We start from the raw sequence: 17,745 nt of genomic DNA on the forward strand, positions 1-17,745 counted from the left end.
TACACTTTAGAACACTCCATTCATTCATTCAATCGTATTTATTGAGTGCTTACTGTGTGCAGAGCACTGTACTAAGCACTTGGGAACGACAAGTTGGCAACATATAGAGACAGTCCCTACTCAACAACGGGCTCACAGTCTAGAAGGGGGAGACAGACAACAAAACAAAACATGTGGTCAGCTGTCATCAGAATAAGTAGAAGTAAAGCTAGATGCACATCACTGACAAAATAAATAGAATAGTAAATATGTACCAGTAAAATAAATAGAATAATAAATCTGTACAAACATATATACAAGTGCTGTGGGGAGGGGAAGGAGGTAGGACAGGGGAGATGGGGAGGGGGAGAGGAAAAAGGGGGCTCAGTCTGGGAAGCCCTTCTCGAGGAGGTGAGCTCTCAGTAGGGCTTTGAAGGGAGGAAGAGAGCTAGCTTGGCGGATGTGCAGAGGGAGGGCATTCTAGGCCGGGGGAGGACGTGGGCCGGGGGTCGATGGCGGGACAGGTGAGAATGAGGCCCGGTGAGGAGGTTAGCTGCAGAGCAGTGGAGGGTGAGGGCTGGGCTGTAGAAGGAGAGAAGGGAGGTGAAGTAGGAGGGCGCGAGGTGATGGACAGCCCTGAAGCAGCGTGGCTCAGTGGAAAGAGCACGGACTTGGGAGTCAGGAGGTCATGGGTTCTAATTCCGCTCTGCCACTTGTCAGCTGTGTGACTTTGGGCAAGTCACTTAACTTCTCTGTGCCTCAGTTACCTCATCTGTAAAATGGGAATTAAGACTTTGAGACCCACATGGAACTACCTTGATTACCATGTATCCCCCCCGCCCCAGCGCTTAGAACAGTGATTGGCACATAGTAAGCACTTAACAAATACCAACATTACTATTATTATTATTAAAGGTATTTTTTGATGGACCGTAGAGTCCAACTTGATTATCTTGCTTTTAACAGTGCTTTTATTTTTTATCGTATTTGTTAAGCACTTACTATTTGCAAGGCACTGTTCTAAGCACTGGAGTAGATACAAGCTAAACAGGTTGGACACAGTCCCTGTACCACATGGAGCTCCGAGTCTTACTCCCCATTTTATAGATGAGGTAACTGAGGCCCAGAGAAGTTGTGACTTTCCCCAGGTTGCACAGCAGACAAGTGGCAGAGAGGGGATTAGAACCCAGGTCCTTCTGACCCCTAGGTCCCTGCTCTACCCACTAGGCTATGCTTATGCTGCTTCCCAGTGCTTGGCACAGAGTAAGTGCATAACAAATACCACAATTAGTATTCTGATTACTATCAGGCACCACCATACTAAATGCTAGGGAAAGTATAACTGATAGATCTGACATGTCATTGGATTTAGTAGTCCCCTCCTCTGGTAAGCAGCTCAGTCTGGTTATAGTCTGAGATTAGGCAGATGGGCCAGTGTGACAGTGCTTTGCACATAGTAAGTGCTTAATAAATGCCATTATTATTATTATTATTATTATCAGCAGAGCTGTTCATTCATTCATTCATTCAATCGTATTTATTGAGCACTGCACACAGAGCACGGTACTAAGCACTTGGAAAGTACAATTCGGCAACAAATAGACAATCCCTACCCAACAACGGGCTCACAGTCCAGAAAAAGAGAGACAGACAACAAAACAAAACAAGTAGACAGGCATCAACAGCATCAATATAAATAAATAGAATTATAGATATATACACATCATTAATAAAATCCCGAAGTCCTTTTAACAGATCCATGCTGTGAGACACATTCCCTGCCCACAACGAGTTAACAGTCTAGAGGGGGAGTCAGACATTAAATAAATTACCAATGTGCACATAAGTGCTGTGGGGCTGAGGGAGGGGGGAATAAAAGAAGTGAATCCAAGCGCAAGGGCAAAGAAGAAGGGAGAGGCAAGAGGGGAAATGAAAGCTGAATCGGGAAATGCCCCTTGGAAGAGATGTGATTTTAATAATAATAACGATGGCATTTGTTAAGCTTTTACTATGTGCCAAGCACTGTTCTAAGCACTGGGGAGATACAAGGTAATCAGGTTGTCCCACATGGGGCTCACAGTCTTCATCCCCATTTTACAGATGAGGGAACTTGAGAAGCAGTGTGGCCTAATGGAAAGAGCACAGAACTGGGAGCCAAGTGAGCCGTGTTCTAATTCTAGCTCTGCTCTTTGTCTGCTGTGTGACCTGAGGGATGTCACTGTACTTCTCTGAGCCTCAGTCTCCTCATCTGAAAATGGGGATTAAATACCTGATTTTACAAGAAGCAGCGTGGCTCAGTGGAAAGAGCACGGGCTTTGGAGTCAGAGGTCATGGGTTCGAATCCCACTCCACCCCACGTCTGCTGTGTGACTTTGGGCAAGTCACTTAACTTCTCGGAGCCTCAGTTACCTCATCTGTAAAATGGGGATGAACACTGTGAGCCCCACGTGGGACAACCCTGATTACCTTGTATCCCCCCCAGTGCTTAGAACAGTGCTTTGCACATAGTAAGCGCTTAACAAATGCCATTATTTATTTATTTATATTCCCTTTGAGCCCGTGAGCGTCATGTGGAGCGGGGATGATGTCTGCTCTGGTGTACCAATAATAATAATAAAATAACTAATATAAGCATGATAACTTCAATAACTAATACTATTATTATTATTATTGTTATGGTATTTATTAAACATTTACTATGTGCCACGCACTGATCTAAGGGCTGGGTAAATACAAGGTAATCAGAGGGGTTCACAGTCTCAATTCCCATCTAGCAGATGAGGTAACTGAGGCACAGAGAAGTTAAGTGACTTGCCCAAGGTCACACAGGAGACAAGTGGCAAAACTGGGATTAGAACCATGACCTCTGACTCACAAGCTCATTCTCTTGCCACTAGGCCATGCTGCTCCTCAGTAGACTGGAGCAAGGCCCTGGGAGGCAGAGGACCCGGGTTCTAATCCAGGCTCTGCCACTTACCTGCTGCGTGACCTTGTGTAAGTGACTTAAATTCTCTGTGCCTCAGTTTCCTCATCTAGTAAAATGGACATGAAATCCTACTTAGACTGTGAGTCCCATGCGGGACAAGGACTGTCCGGGCTTCTTATATTGTATCTATCCCAGCGTTCAGTAAAGTGCTTAGCACGTAGCAAGCCTTAACACACACCACAATAATTAATTATTATTATTGTTATTACTATTACTGTCCTTCTAGATGCCTCTATGTTCCCTTTCCTCTCTCCTTCCTGTCCCAAATCCAACTGGCATATCTTCCACTCCATTCTAATAGAACAAGAGCTGAGCAGGGAAATCAGCAAGTCAGGTAAAGAAATATTAAACTATTATTTGCAGAACTGATTTTCCAACTTCCAAAACAGATAATAATTTATTATGATGGCATTTGTTAAGCGCTTACTATGCGTCACACACTTTTCTAAGGCAGTGGGGTAGAAACAAGCTAATCAGGTTGGACACAGTCCCTGTCCCACATGGGGCTCACAGGCTCAGTCCCCTTTTACAGATGAGGTAACTGAGGTAGCAGTAATAATAATTGTGGTATTTGTTAAATGCCTACTATGTGCTAGACACTGTACTAAGTGCTGGGGTGGAAACAAGCAACTCAGGTTGTACACAGTCCCTGTCTCACGTCGGGCTCACAGTCTCAATCCCCATTTCACAGATGAGGTAACTGAGGCACAGAGAAGTGAAGTGACTTGCCCGAGGTCACACAGAAAGCAAGTGGCAGAGCTGGGATTAGAACCCAGCTCCTTCCAATTCCCAAGTCTGTGCTCTATCCACTAGGTAATGCTGCTTCCCTTGATATTGGGTCAGTAAGTCTCAACTCACACCTCGTCCTAGACCAATATCTGCTAATTCCAGGAGGCCTTCCCAGACTGAGCCCCTTCCTTCCTCTCCCCCTCGTCCCCCTCTTCATCCCCCCATCTTACCTCCTTCCCTTCCCCACAGCACCTGTATATATGTATATACGTTTGTACATATTTATTACTCTATTTATTCATTTTATTTGTACATATCTATTCTATTTATTTTATTTTGTTAGTATGTTTGGTTTTGTTCTCTGTCTCCCCCTTTTAGACTGTGAGCCCACTGTTGGGTAGGGACTGCCTCTATATGTTGCCAATTTGTACTTCCCAAGCGCTTAGTAAAGTGCTTTGCACATAGTAAGCGCTCAATAAATATGATTGATGATGATGAGGGACCAGGCTGAATCTCATCATTCATTCATTCATTCATTCAATCAATCGTATTTATTGAGCGCTTACTGTGTGCAGAGCACTGGACTAAGCGCTTGGGAAGTACAAGTTGGCAACATCAGCGATGAAGGTTCCATACCTGGGAAACATGTTCAAGCCCGTTCTAGGGAAACGTTAAAAATTGATGAAGGTACATCAGTTGGAAAGTAAACGAAAGAGCAAAACGCCGGCAGCCTTACTCTTTAAGTTCACTGTAGATCGGGAGCACCTCGGGGTGGCACACAAAAGCAAACGCTAGGATGGGAATTGTGTAGGCCGTCTGAAAGACAAACACAAGTGCTCAGCGGGATCCGTCCTAGATGCTCAGCAGCTCCGTCAATATCCCAGCTGCCCAGGGATTGCGGCTTACCCGGGAGTTGAATGCAAAGTACTTGGGTTGGCATTTGTCCTCTCCGTGGGCTTCGTATTCTACGCCGCTTCCGTGAAGGGGGTCTTTGCCCTGCTTCTCATCCAGGCCAGCGGAGTTTCCGTGGGTATAATCCATCATGAAATTCACACCGAGACTCTCAGAGTTGTTGGGTAACGTCACCATGTGCATCGGAACCGTGTTGTTGCACGTAACATTTCCAGCTCCGTGATCCAGGATGGGGAGAGGGCAGGGGATTTGGAATTTCTTATAGATCACCTAAAGCCAGATTTTGAAATCCCCAGAGAGCAGGAGTTTAGAGCCACAGAAAATAGAACAAGGTGTGTGTCGGGGGGGGGGGGCTGTATACGTGTGTGCATGTGTGGTGCACATGTTACTGTTTTCTATAAATGAAGGACAGATGGCCGATTAGTGGTCCCTGCTGATTCCAGGACCTTCTGTTCTATGAACAACAGCATTAGTTTTAGACCTGGACTTTCTTCCATCCTCACCCCTTGCAAATGGTAGGGGACATTTATCCTACCTAAATCATCACAGAGTGGCCTAGAGGATACAGCCCAGGCCTCGGAGTCAGAAGGACCTGGGTTCTAAACCCGACTCTGCCACTTATAAAAATAATAATAATAGTAACGGCATTTATGAAGCACTTACTATGTGCAAAGCACTGTTCTAAGCGCTGGGGAGGTTACAGGTGATCAGATTGTCCCACAGGGGGCTCACAGTCTTAATCCCCATTTTACAGATGAGGTAACTGAGGCACAGAGAAGTCAAGTGACTTGCCCAAAGTCACACAGCTGACAATTGGCGGAGCTGGGATTTGAACCTATGACCTCTGACTCCAAAGCCCGTGCTCTTTCCACTGAGCCACGCCAATTCTCCTGCTTGTCTGCTGTGTGACCCTGGACAGGTTACTTCACTTCTTTGTCCCTCAGTTATCTCATCTGTAAAATGGTGATTAAGCCTGTGAGCTCCATATGGGGCAGGGACCATGTCCAATCTGATTAGCTTGTATCTACCCTAGTGCTTAGAGTAGTGCTTGACACATAGTAAGCACTTAAGAAATACTATTATTATTATTATTATTTTTATAATCATAATATTTTACACTCTCACAGTTCCCCATATGAGGTATGTGATAGTAATTGGATTCAAAATCCCTTACCTCCTTAGGTTTGGCAACAGATAGAGACAATCCCTACCCAACAATGGGCTCACAGTCTAGAAGGGGGAGACAGACAACAAAACAAGTAGACATGCATCAATAACATGATATCATCCAGATCCATAATAATAATAATAGCATTTATTAAGTGCTTACTATGTGCAAAGCACTGTTCTAAGTGCTGGGGAGGTTACAAGGTGATCAGGTTGTCCCACAGGGGGCTCGCGGTCTTAAGCCCCATTTTACAGATGTGGTAACTGAGGCTCAGAGAAGTTAAGTGACTTGCCCAAAGTCACACAGCTGGCAAGTGGGGGAGCCGGGATTTGAACCCATGACCTCTGACTCCAAAGCCCGTGCTCTTTCCACTGAGCCACGCTCTGGAGCTATACCAGGGCAGCAAGACCCAAAGTGGATTGAATGTAGTGTGGCCTAATGGATACAGCATGGGCTGGAAGTCGGAAGGACCTAGGTTCTAATCCTGGTTCTGCCACTTGTCTCCTGTGGGGCTTTGGGCAAGTCACTTAACTTCTCTGGGCCTCAGTTACCTCATCAGTAAAATGGGGATTGAAACTGGGAGCCGTGGTGGGAGAGGCGCTACGTCCCATCAGTTACCTTGTATCTACCCCAGCACTTAGAACTGTGCTTGACAAATAGTAAGTGCTTAACAAATACAATTATTATTACTATGCAGGGAGTCCAGCAAGTTGTTGTCTCCCAGCATTCTCAAAGGCAGCCTGGTTCTGGCTGAATCCGAGGTCTTTTGGGTCTAACTGAGCTGGTATTTCTCACTGGGCCTAAACTAAGGGCTCTGACCTTGCTCAGGTTTCTGGACTTCTGCCCTGAGGAAGTAGTTAATAGAGAAACAACATGGATAGAGCAAGGGCCCGGGAGTCAGGGGACATCATCATCATCAATCATATTTATTGAGCGCTTACTTTGTGCAGAGCACTGTACTAAGCACTTGGGAAGTACAAGTTGGCAACATATAGAGACAGTCCCGAGTTCCAAACGGGGTTGGACACATTCCCCGTCCCGCATGGGGCTCACAGTTTTAATCCCCATTTTACAGATGAGGTAACTGAGGCACAGAGGAGTGAAGCAGCTCACCCAAAGCCACTCAGCAGACAAGTGGCAGAGCTGGGATTAGAACCCATGACCTTCTAATTTCCAGGCCCATGCTCTATCCACTCCGCTGTGTTGTTTCAGACACCCCTATTTCCTGGGCTGGTCAGCCCCAGGCATTGACTAGGCTACTCAAGGGGAGGGAGCAGAAGAGAAGGACTCTGAGAATTAGACACAATAACTGAGTTTCCTGGACTGGATTCAGGCCCTAATCTTTTTATGATGATGTTGATGATGGCATTTGTTAAGCACTTATCTGGGCACGGATCTCTGGGGTTGAGCCCCAAACCAGTTTGGTCCCAGGCTCCTCTACCTACTCAGGAGGGTCTAGATTTCTCCTTGCTTATTTCCAGTCCCAGCAAGACGGGGAGGGCTCTGTTAATAATAATAAGAATAATAATTATGGTATTTGTTAAGCGCTTACTTTGTGCTGCACTGTTCTAAGCGCTGGGGTAGATACAAGGTAATCAGGTTGCCCTACGTGGGGCTCACGCTTTTAATCCCCATTTTACAGATGAGGTAACTGAGGCACAGAAATGCTAAGTGACTTGTCCAAGGTCACACAACAGACAAGTAGCGGAGGTGGAATTAGAACCCATGTCCTCTGAGTCCCAAGCCTGTGCTCTTTCCACTAAGCCACACTGCTTCTCTTCTCTCCTAGCCTACCCTGACATGGGGTTTTGGTTCTCAGTCAGTTGCCATGCAGTTGGGATTGGATCCTTCTAAAAATGCCAAGAAATAACCCAGAGTTGGGAACCACCTCAGTGGAGAACCTGAATTTCCTGGCCATGTCACTGATAGTTTACCCTGCAGTCACTTACCACACTGATGAAAAATACCATGCAGGTTAGAGAAAATCCACTTGTATAACCAAGGTAACCTATAAAGAAGTAAACAGGTTATTGGGCACTAATATGGTCTCCATATACAAATCATTAATAAAGTGCATGAAATGCAATGAGTAAATGTTTTCAGTCAGGAAATTACCTAAATTTTTTAGAAGAGACAGTGGAAGAATAATCCCAACAGACACAAATATAACGAGGTAGTTACCATTTAGGTACCATTCTCTAAGACAAAAAAGGAGAGAAATATGGTTAATCACTGGAGAGATCTATCGGATGATCTCAGTGAAGGTTAGATAGCGCATGAGAACTTACCCAGAATTCTCTTCAAGTCCCATGAATGCTCTGATTACTTCTGGGAGTTCATATTTAATAATAAAGAGGTAGCTTGACATGGCTGAAATGACCAATATGGCAATTAGTAAAAAAAGAGCAATGCTTTTAATGAAGACCAATTTATTAAAAAGCCTCACAAGATAACATTTTAACAAGCATGCCAATCTAAATGAAGAAATGCCATACAGAATGTAACTTACACAAAATGATTGGATCTAAAATCTCAAAATTAAAAAAGAGAGACATTTTAAGACACTACTTTCATATGCATTACAAAAATAGTTAAGTGGTCCATATAAACTCTGCTTTCTACTCTGCTCATAACATGAGCAGGTCACAGTGTCTTCCATCTCATCCAGACTGAATCAACCATGGTATTGTTTTCTACCAAGCCATGTCTGTCAGTCAGTCAATTGTATTTATTGAGCGCTTATTGTGTGTACTAAGCGCTTGGGAGAGTACAACAGAACAATAAACAGACACATTCCCTGCTCACAGGGAGCTTTCAGCCTAGAAAGTGGGGAGGCAGACAATAATATGAATAAATAGATATTCCAGATATGTACATAAGTGTTGTGGGGCTGGGAGAGGGGATGAATAAAGGGAGCAAAGCAGGGAAATGCAGAAGGCAGATGAAGAAAAGGAAAAGAGGGCTTAGTCAGGGAAGGCCTCTTGGAGGAACTGTGCCTTCAATAAGGCTTTGATGTAGGGGAGAGTAATTTTCTGTCCACTGTGTATTGGTTATTTTACTTAATAATTATGTAATGGACTGCTAGTAATTTGACAAAATAATTTCTTTACAAAATCAGTCTGGATCTTTTTTGAAAGGAAGTCCAAAGAGAAGATATAACCACATTAACTGGCTAGGTTTAGTACTTTTCAAGCATTTTACCAATTTTCCTATTTTACTTTGAATTACAGGTATATGGGACTTTGATAGAAGAGCGTCTCCCTTACCGCCAATATTTTGCATTGTGATAGAAATGAAAGCTGCAATTTTTCCAGGCCATCCAAACGCCTTTTCTCCTAACTTCTCATAAATTAATGAGCCTTCATCAAAAAGATAAAAATAATCTCATTAAACGGTTCTATTTAATCACTTTTATTTTTTTCCAAGCATTCCCCACCCAATAAAACATTTAGACAATTTCAAAAAAATTCAGCCCAAGCCAGACATTTCTCTAACAGAAGCAGAAAGAATATCACAAATCTCTCTAATTTCATCACCCTTTGTAATAAGAAAAATTTTAATAAATTGTGTTCTGTGGTCAAAAAGTCAAAAACAATATTTCTGACATTCCAACCCAGAAATTGGTATTTCTTTTTGATGTTTTTCTTCTACTAGTTATCCCCTTTGACTGTTTTGCATGGAGCCAGTAGCAGTCTCTTTTTACTCATGACCCTTTTAATCCAGGGATAGAAGAAAATGGGAGATCCATTCTTAGGGCCCAGTTGGAAATAAGAAGTAGAAGCGAATTAATCAATGGTATTTCTTGAGCACCTCCTGAGTGCTCAATTCTCTACTTTGAGCCTTGCAAAGTGCACTAAACACCAGAAGCATTGTTCCCTGTGCTCAAGGAATTTATGATCTAACCAGGGAGACTTATAAACAGCAGGAGCAAGAGGAAAACAAGAATATACATAGATCAGATTAAATAACTCAATATTGAATGTACAAGTACACTGAATTAAATAATATCAGTGGGGTCTGGTGGAAATATTGCTTCAAGTAGAAGTTAAAAGACAAATGAATGCACAGTCTAGGTCAAGGATTTTAGCTTAAAAGGTTGGCCTACCTCCTTCTTTTGCTGTCTTCAATAAGAGGTGAACTGAATAGAGGGATAATATTGCCACAGCCAGCAGCATGATTCTGTGAAAATTAACATAAATTAGAAAGTTAACATGAATTAGGAAGCACAGTCTTTGAAATGAGGAAGATATAATGAGACTACCCGTATGTATAATGATGCTCTTTAATCACGCTGATTCTCCCAGTGGGGTTATAATAATAATAATGGCATTTATTAAGCGCTTATTATGTGCAAAGCACTATTCTAAGTGCTGGGGAGGTTACAAGGTGATCAGCTTGTCCCTCGTGGGGCTCACAGTCTTCATCCCCATTTTACAGATGAGGAAACTGAGGCACAGAGAAGTGACTAATAATAATAATAATAATAATAATAATAATAATAATAATAGCATTTATTAAGCACTTACTATGTGCAAAGCACTGTTCTAAGCACTGGGGAGGTTACAAGGTGAAGTGAAGTGACTTGCCCAAAGTCACAAAGCTGACAATTGGTGGAACCGGGATCTGAACCCATGACCTCTGACTCCAAAGCCACGCTGCTCCTCTTATTACTCCCCAAGAGGGTTCCACTAAGGATTAACATTATTTTGAACTGTGACTTCTTTGTCAGGGGAAGTCCTTCAATCAATCAATCAATTGTATTTATTGAGCACTTACTGTGTGCAGAGCAGTGTACTAAGCGCTTGGGAAGTACAAGTTGGCAACATATAGAGACAGTCACTACCCAACAGTGGGCTCACAGTCTAAAAAGATGATGGATGATGATTGGATAAGCCGACATCTTATCTTGTTGCTTTCTCCAGTGTTAAGTGATTTTAACTACCTAGTCACTGGCCTAGGTAGGCCAGTGACAAAAGGCAGCACCATCCCTCCAGTGACCCTTCTATGTCTTCTCTCTGTCCTCTGGAGAAGCGGGGGTAACGGGCGCTGGGGATAGAGGGGTAGACGTGACAGTAGCAATGGGAGAGAAAGATTTTGTGCGAGCAGCAGATGTTCCAATTGCATTAGATCTTGTCTGCAGGAACCAGTCAAAAGGTACGGCTTATTAGTGGGTCATAAATTAACCCCCCCCGGGCCAGGAATGCCCTCCCTCTGCCCATCCGCCAAGCTAGCTCTCTTCCTCCCTTCAAGGCCCTACTGAGAGCTCACCTCCTCCAGGAGGCCTTCCCACACTGAGCCCCTTCCTTCCTCTCCCCCTCATCCCCCCTCCATCCCCCATCTTACCTCCTTCCCGTCCCCACAGCACCTGTATATATGTATATGTGTTTGTACATATTTATTACTCTATTTATTTTACTTGTACATATCTATTCTATTTATTTTATTTTGTTAGTATGTTTGGTTTTGTTCTCTGTCTCCCCCCTTTAGACTGTGAGCCCACTGTTGGGTAGGGACTGTCTCTATATGTTGCCAACTTGTACTTCCCAAGCGCTTAGTACAGTGCTCTGCACACAGTAAGCGCTCAATAAATACGATTGATTGATTAACACCTTCAGCTGGGTGGAGGATGATCTGATACAGGTGCCCAGGCATGCCCAGAATCCAATCAAATGGATTTTAGGCAATCACAAGTGTATCATGTACCCCCCAAAGAGTTCCCAGAACTCTGAACTCCTTAAGACTTCTATGGTTATCAATCAATCAACCAATCAATCAAAGGTATTATTGAGTGCTTGTGAGCCCACTGTTGGGTAGGGACTGTCTCTATATGTTGCCAATTTTGTACTTCCCAAGTGTTTAGTACAGTGCTCTGCACACAGTAAGCGCTCAATAAATACGATTGATGATGATGTGCTGGGCCCCGCAGTAAGTGCTTAGAAGAATACAGTACAATAGAATTATAGGACATGATCCCTGCCCGCAAGGCTTTCATGTTAATAATAATAATAATAATAATAATAATAATAATAATAATAATAATAATGACAGTATTTGTTAAGTGCTTACTATGTGCCAGGCACTGTACTAAACGCTGGGTGGATACAAGAGAAGCAGTGTGGCTCAGTGGAAAGAGCACGGGCTTTGGAGTCAGAGGTCATGGGTTCAAATCCCAGCTCCACCAACTGTCAGCTTTGTGACTTTGGGCAAATCACTTAACTTCTCTGTGCCTCAGTTACCTGTAAAATGGGGATTAAGACTGTGAGACCCCCTTGGGATAACCTGATTACCTTGTAACCTCTCCATCACTTAGAACAATGCTTTGCACATAGTGAGTGCTTAATAAATGCCATCATTATTATTATTATTATAAGCAAATCGAGTTGGACACAGTCCGTGTCCCACAGTGGGATCACACTCTTAATCCCCATTTTTTACAGATGAGGTAACTGAGGAACAGAGAGGTGAAGTGACTTGCCCATGGTCACACAGCAAACAAGCAGTCGAGCTGGGATTAGAACCAATGACTTTGTTTCTCCCAGGCCCGTGCTCTATCCCCTAGGCCATTCTGCTTCTCTAATGTTCGAATAGGAGAGATTGATTCTAAAATAAATTGCAGGTGACAGTATAATGGGTAGGGATTGTTTCTATCTGTTGCCGAATTGTACTTTTCAAGCACTTAGTACAGTGCTCTGCACACAGTAAGCGCTCAATAAATATGATTGAAAGAATACATAAGTGCTCTTGGGAGAGTGTTTGAGTCTAAGGGTTTACTGGGAAAGGACTAAAACACATAGGTAATGCAGTAAGGAGGCAAGTGGAGTGGGAAAATGGAAGATTAGAGAAGGCTTCCTGGAGATGCCCCTTCCAGACTATAAACTCATTGTGGGCAGGGAATGTGTCTACTGACTCTTGTTATATGGTATGATAAGGATAATGATAATGGCATTTATTAAGCGCTTACTATGTGTAAAGCACTGTTCTAAGCATTGGGGAGGTTACAAGGTGATCAGGTTGTCCCACGCGGGGCTCACAGTCTTAATCCCCATTTTGCAGATGAGGTAACTGAGGCATAGAGAAGTTAAGTGACTTGCCCAAAGTCACACAGCTGACAATTGGCAGAGCCAGGATTTGAATCCATGACCTCTGACTCCAAAGCCCATGCTCTTTCCACTGAGCCACGCTGCTTCCTTGGTACTTTCCCAAGTGCTTAGTATAGTGCTCTGGACATAGTAACCAATCAATTGATCATATTTATTGAGTGCTTACTGTGTGCAGAGCACTGCACTAAGCACTTGGGAGAGTATAACACAACAATAAAACAGTACTGATTGATTAATTATTCCTGTAGGCTGCAAGCTCCTTGTGAACAGGGATAGCGTCTACCAATTCAATTGTATTGTACTTCTCCAGGTACTTTATTCAGTGCTCTGTATAAAGTAAGCACTCAATAAATAATATAGTTTGATGAGGGGAGAGACTGATTGAGTACATAAAAGCCAATGGTGAGAAGTTTCTGCTTGAGGTGAAGAGAGATGAGCAACCATTAGAGGAATGAGTTAATCCAAGTACTTCTCCTATCCCACCTTGATTACTGTACCAGCCTCCTTGCTGACCTCCCCGCCTCCTGTCTCACCACACTCCAGTCCATACTTCTCTCTGCTGCCCTGATCATTTTTCCTACAAAAACATTCAGGCCATTCATTCATTCATTCAATTGTATTTATTGAGCGCTTGCTGTGTGCAGAGCACTGTACTAAGCGCTTGGGAAGTACAAGTTGGCAACATCTAGAGACGGTCCCTACCCAACAGTGGGCTCACAGTCTAGAAGGGGGAGACAGAGAACAAAACAAAACATATTAACAGGCCATGTTTCCCCACTCTTCAGGAAACTCCAGTAGTTGCCCACCCACCTCCACATCAAACAAAAACTCCTCACCTTGGCTTTAAAGCACTCCATCACCTTGTTCCCTCCTACCTCACCTTACTACTTTCCTACTATAACCCAGCCCACACACTTCATTGCTCTAATGACAACCTTTTCACTGTAACTCGAATCTCATCTATCTTGCTGCTGATCCCTAGCCCACATCCTGGGAAGGAGGCCTTCCCAGACGGAGCCCCTTCCTTCCTCTCCCCCTCATCCCCCTCTCCATCCCCCCATCTTACCTCCTTCCCTTCCCCACAGCACCTGTATATATGTATATAAGTTTGTACATATTTATTACTCTATTTATTTATTTTACTTGTACCTATCTATTCTATTCATTTTATTTTGTTAGTATGTTTGGTTTTGTTCCCTGTCTCCCCCTTCTAGACTGTGAGCCCACTGTTGGGTAGGGACCGTCTCTATATGTTGCCAACTTGTACTTCCCAAGCTCTTAGTACAGTGCTCTGCACACAGTAAGTGCTCAATAAATACGATTGATTGATTGATTGATCCTGCCTCTGGCCTGGAATACCCTCCTCTCTCATAGCTGACAATTACTCTCCCCGCCCCTGCAAAGTCTTATTGAAGACACATCTCCTCCAAGAAACCTTCCCTGACTAAATCCTCCAGTCCTTATCTCCCACTCCCTTCATCATCACTCTGACTCACCCCCTTTATTCATCATCAATCGTATTTATTGAGCGCTTACTGTGTGCAGAGCACTGTACTAAGCGCTTGGGAAGTACAAATTGGCAACATATAGAGACAGTCCCTACCCAACAGTGGGCTCACAGTCTAAAAGAATTTATTCTTTTATCCTTTATTCACCCCCACCTCCCAGTCCCACGGCACTAATGTATATAACTGTAATTTACTTATTTATTTTAATATCGTTTTCCCCCCATAGACTGTAAACTCAATGTGGGCAGGGAATGTGTCTGTTTTATTGTTATATTGTACTCTACCAAGCATTTAGCACAGTGCTTTGCACACCATAAGCACTCAATAAGTATGATTGAATAAACTGAATGAGCAAATGAATCTTGCAACCAGTGCAACTTAATTTACTAATTGATCACTTGAAGATTGAGAAGGAGAGTATTTATTTTCCAGGGCATACAGGCGGCCACTAGGATGTCACTAGGTTCACCCCAAGTCTTTTGGGTAGGAAAGGCAGCTATAGACAACAGTCTGGCCACTTAGAGCCAGAAAGGAGTCAAAGGGGGAACCAAGACTCATTCATTCAGTCAGTCGTATTTCATCATCATCAATCGTATTTATTGAGCGCTTACTATGTGCAGAGCAATGTACTAAGTGCTTGGGAAGTACAAATTGGCAACATATAGAGACAGTCCCTACCCAACAGTGGGCTCACAGTCTAAAAGGGGGAGGCAGAGAACAAAACCAAACATACTAACAAAATAAAATAAATAGAATAGATATGTACAAGTAAAATAAATAAATAAATAAATAGAGTAATAAATATGTACAAACATATATACATATATACGGGTGCTGTGGGGAAGGGAAAGAGGTAAGATGGGGGATGGAGAGGGGGACGAGGGGGAGAGGAAGGAAGGGGCTCAGTCTGGGAAGGCCTCCTGGAGGAGGTGAGCTCTCAGTAGGGCCTTGAAGGGAGGAAGAGAGCTAGCTTGGCGGATGGGCAGAGGGAGGGCATTCCAGGCCCGGGGGATGATGTGGGCCGGGGGTCGATGGCGGGACAGGCGAGAACGAGGTACAGTGAGGAGATTAGCGGCGGAGGAGCGGAGGTTGCGGGCTGGGCAGTAGAAGGAGAGAAGGGAGGTGAGGTAGGAGGGGGCGAGGTGATGGACAGCCTTGAAGCCCAGGGTGAGGAGTTTCTGCCTGATGTGCAGATCGTATTTATTGAGCACTTACTGTGTGCAGAGCACTGTACTAAGTGCTTGGAAAAGTACAACAATAAACAGGCACGTTCCTTGCCCACAGTGCACATTCAATCGTATTTATTAAGCACTTACAGTGTGCAGGGCACTGTATTAAACTCCACGCCTTGCCCAGTGCTGGTGGGATGCAGCATATGCAGTACGATTTGGAAAATGTGAGGCTCTCATCATTCTCTATGGCTGTAGCGGGGGGGCTAGCGCTGCCCTCATCCACCTCCCTGACATCTGTGGGGAGATTCACCCATTTTGTCACCTTGCCTAGTGACAAGAGGATGGGCTTGGGACTCAGAGGATGTGGGTTCTAATCCCAGCTCCGCCACGTGACTGCTGTGTGACCTGGGGCAAGTCACTTAACTTCTCTGTGTTTCAGTGACCTCATCTGTAAAATGGGGATTAAAACTGTGAGCCCCATGTGGGACAGGGACTGTGTCCAGCCTGAATACTGTGTATCTACCCCACTGCTTAGAAAAGTGCTTGGCACATAGTAAGCGCTTAACAAATACCATAATTATATTACTATTACTCACCCCCTATTCATTCATTCATTCAATCAATTGTATTTATTGAGCGCTTACTGTGTGCAGAGCACTGTACTAAGCGCTTGAGAAGTACTAGCTGGCAACATATAGAGATGGTCCCTGACCAACAACGGGTGACCCTCAACTTCCTCTTCTGGGTCCCCTTCTCTCCTCACTTTACACTCACTCCCTTGGGGAACTCATCAGCTCCCATGGCATGAACTACCACTTTTATGTGTTGACTACCAAATTTAATTCGCCAGCCCTGACTTCTCTCTTTCTTTGCAACCCTGCATTTCCTCTTGCCTCTAGGACAAGACCCCTCTGATATTCTTCCGGCACGCTAGGCTCAATATATCTAAAACTGAACCCCTCATTTTCTCTCCCAAAGAGAGAGAAGTGCTTAATAAATTCTTTCACTACCACTCCCCACCTTCAAAACCCTCCCAAAATCACATCTCCTCCAAGAAGCCTTCCCAGTCTAAGCCCTCATTTCCCTTTCCCACCCTCCCTTCTGTGTCACCTGTGCATTTGGCTGTTTACCCCTTAAGCACTTTGATACTCACCCCAGCCCCAAAGCACTTCTGTATAAATCCACTCCTTGTAGGCAGGGAACATATCTAATCAGTCAATCAATTATATTTATTGAGTGCCTGCTTTGAAGAGAGCTCTGTACTAAGATGTAGGAAGAGTACAATATAACAGAGGTCGTAGAGATGTTCTCTGACCACAACAAGCTTTCAGTCTACCAGCTGTTATATTCTACTCTCCCAAACACTTAGTACAGTGTTTTGCACATAGTAAGTGCTCAATAAATGTGATCAGTTGATTGATTCTTATACTCCACTATTTCCTCTGTGTGTAATTTTTGTCAGTTTATTGTTGTACTTTCCCAGGCACTTAGTACAGTGCTCTGCACACAGTAAGTGCTTAATAATGATTGATTGAATGAATGAATGTATGTCTCTCCCTCTAGACTGAAAACTCCGTGTGGGCACAAATCGCATCTACCAACTCTAGAGAAGCAGCGTGGTTTAGTGGCAAGAGCACGGGCTTGGGAAGCAGAGGACATGGGTTCTAATTCCGGCTCTGCCACTTGTTAGCTGTGTGACCTTGGGCAAGCCACTTAACGTCTCTGTGCCTCAGTTACCTCATCTATAAAATGGGGATTGAGACTGTGAGCCCCACATGGGACAACCAGTTTACCTTGTATCTGCCCATAATAACATAATAATAATAATAATAATAATAATAATAATAATAGCATTTATTAAGCACTTACTATGTGCAAAGCACTGTTCTAAGCACTGGGGAGGTTACTAGGTGATCAAGTTGTCCCACAGGGGGCTCAATCTATTAATCCCCATTTTACAGATGAGGTAACTGAGGCACAGAGAAGCTAAGTGACTTCCCCAAAGTCACACAGCTGACAATTGGCAGAGCCGGGATTTGAACCCTTGATCTCTGACTCCAAAGCCTGTTCTCTTTCCATCTGTTTCCCCTAGTAAGTACTTAACAAATGCTTCCACATAGTAAGTACTTAACAAATACCATTATTATTATTGTATTGTATTCCCAAATGCTTAGTAGAATCGTCTCCCCAC

At 43.8% G+C, this 17,745-nt stretch overlaps 1 protein-coding gene across 3 annotated transcripts in view; it reads right to left on the bottom strand.

Moving 5' to 3' along the window:
- Nucleotides 1-17,745, bottom strand: part of SLC38A4 (solute carrier family 38 member 4) — a 209,610-nt gene that overhangs the window by 28,914 nt on the left and 162,951 nt on the right. For all 3 annotated transcript variants that reach the window (XM_038740866.1, XM_038740868.1, XM_038740867.1), the window contains exons 5-11: nucleotides 9,880-9,953; nucleotides 9,041-9,133; nucleotides 8,063-8,144; nucleotides 7,890-7,972; nucleotides 7,724-7,782; nucleotides 4,601-4,876; nucleotides 4,431-4,510 (exon numbers count right to left, since the gene is read on the bottom strand). In XM_038740866.1, coding sequence (XP_038596794.1) covers nucleotides 4,431-4,510; nucleotides 4,601-4,876; nucleotides 7,724-7,782; nucleotides 7,890-7,972; nucleotides 8,063-8,144; nucleotides 9,041-9,133; nucleotides 9,880-9,953 — 747 coding nt within the window. The remainder of the gene's footprint in view (nucleotides 1-4,430; nucleotides 4,511-4,600; nucleotides 4,877-7,723; nucleotides 7,783-7,889; nucleotides 7,973-8,062; nucleotides 8,145-9,040; nucleotides 9,134-9,879; nucleotides 9,954-17,745) is intronic.

Source organism: Tachyglossus aculeatus, chromosome 2, assembly GCF_015852505.1.
Source record: "Tachyglossus aculeatus isolate mTacAcu1 chromosome 2, mTacAcu1.pri, whole genome shotgun sequence".
NCBI lineage: Eukaryota > Metazoa > Chordata > Mammalia > Monotremata > Tachyglossidae > Tachyglossus > Tachyglossus aculeatus.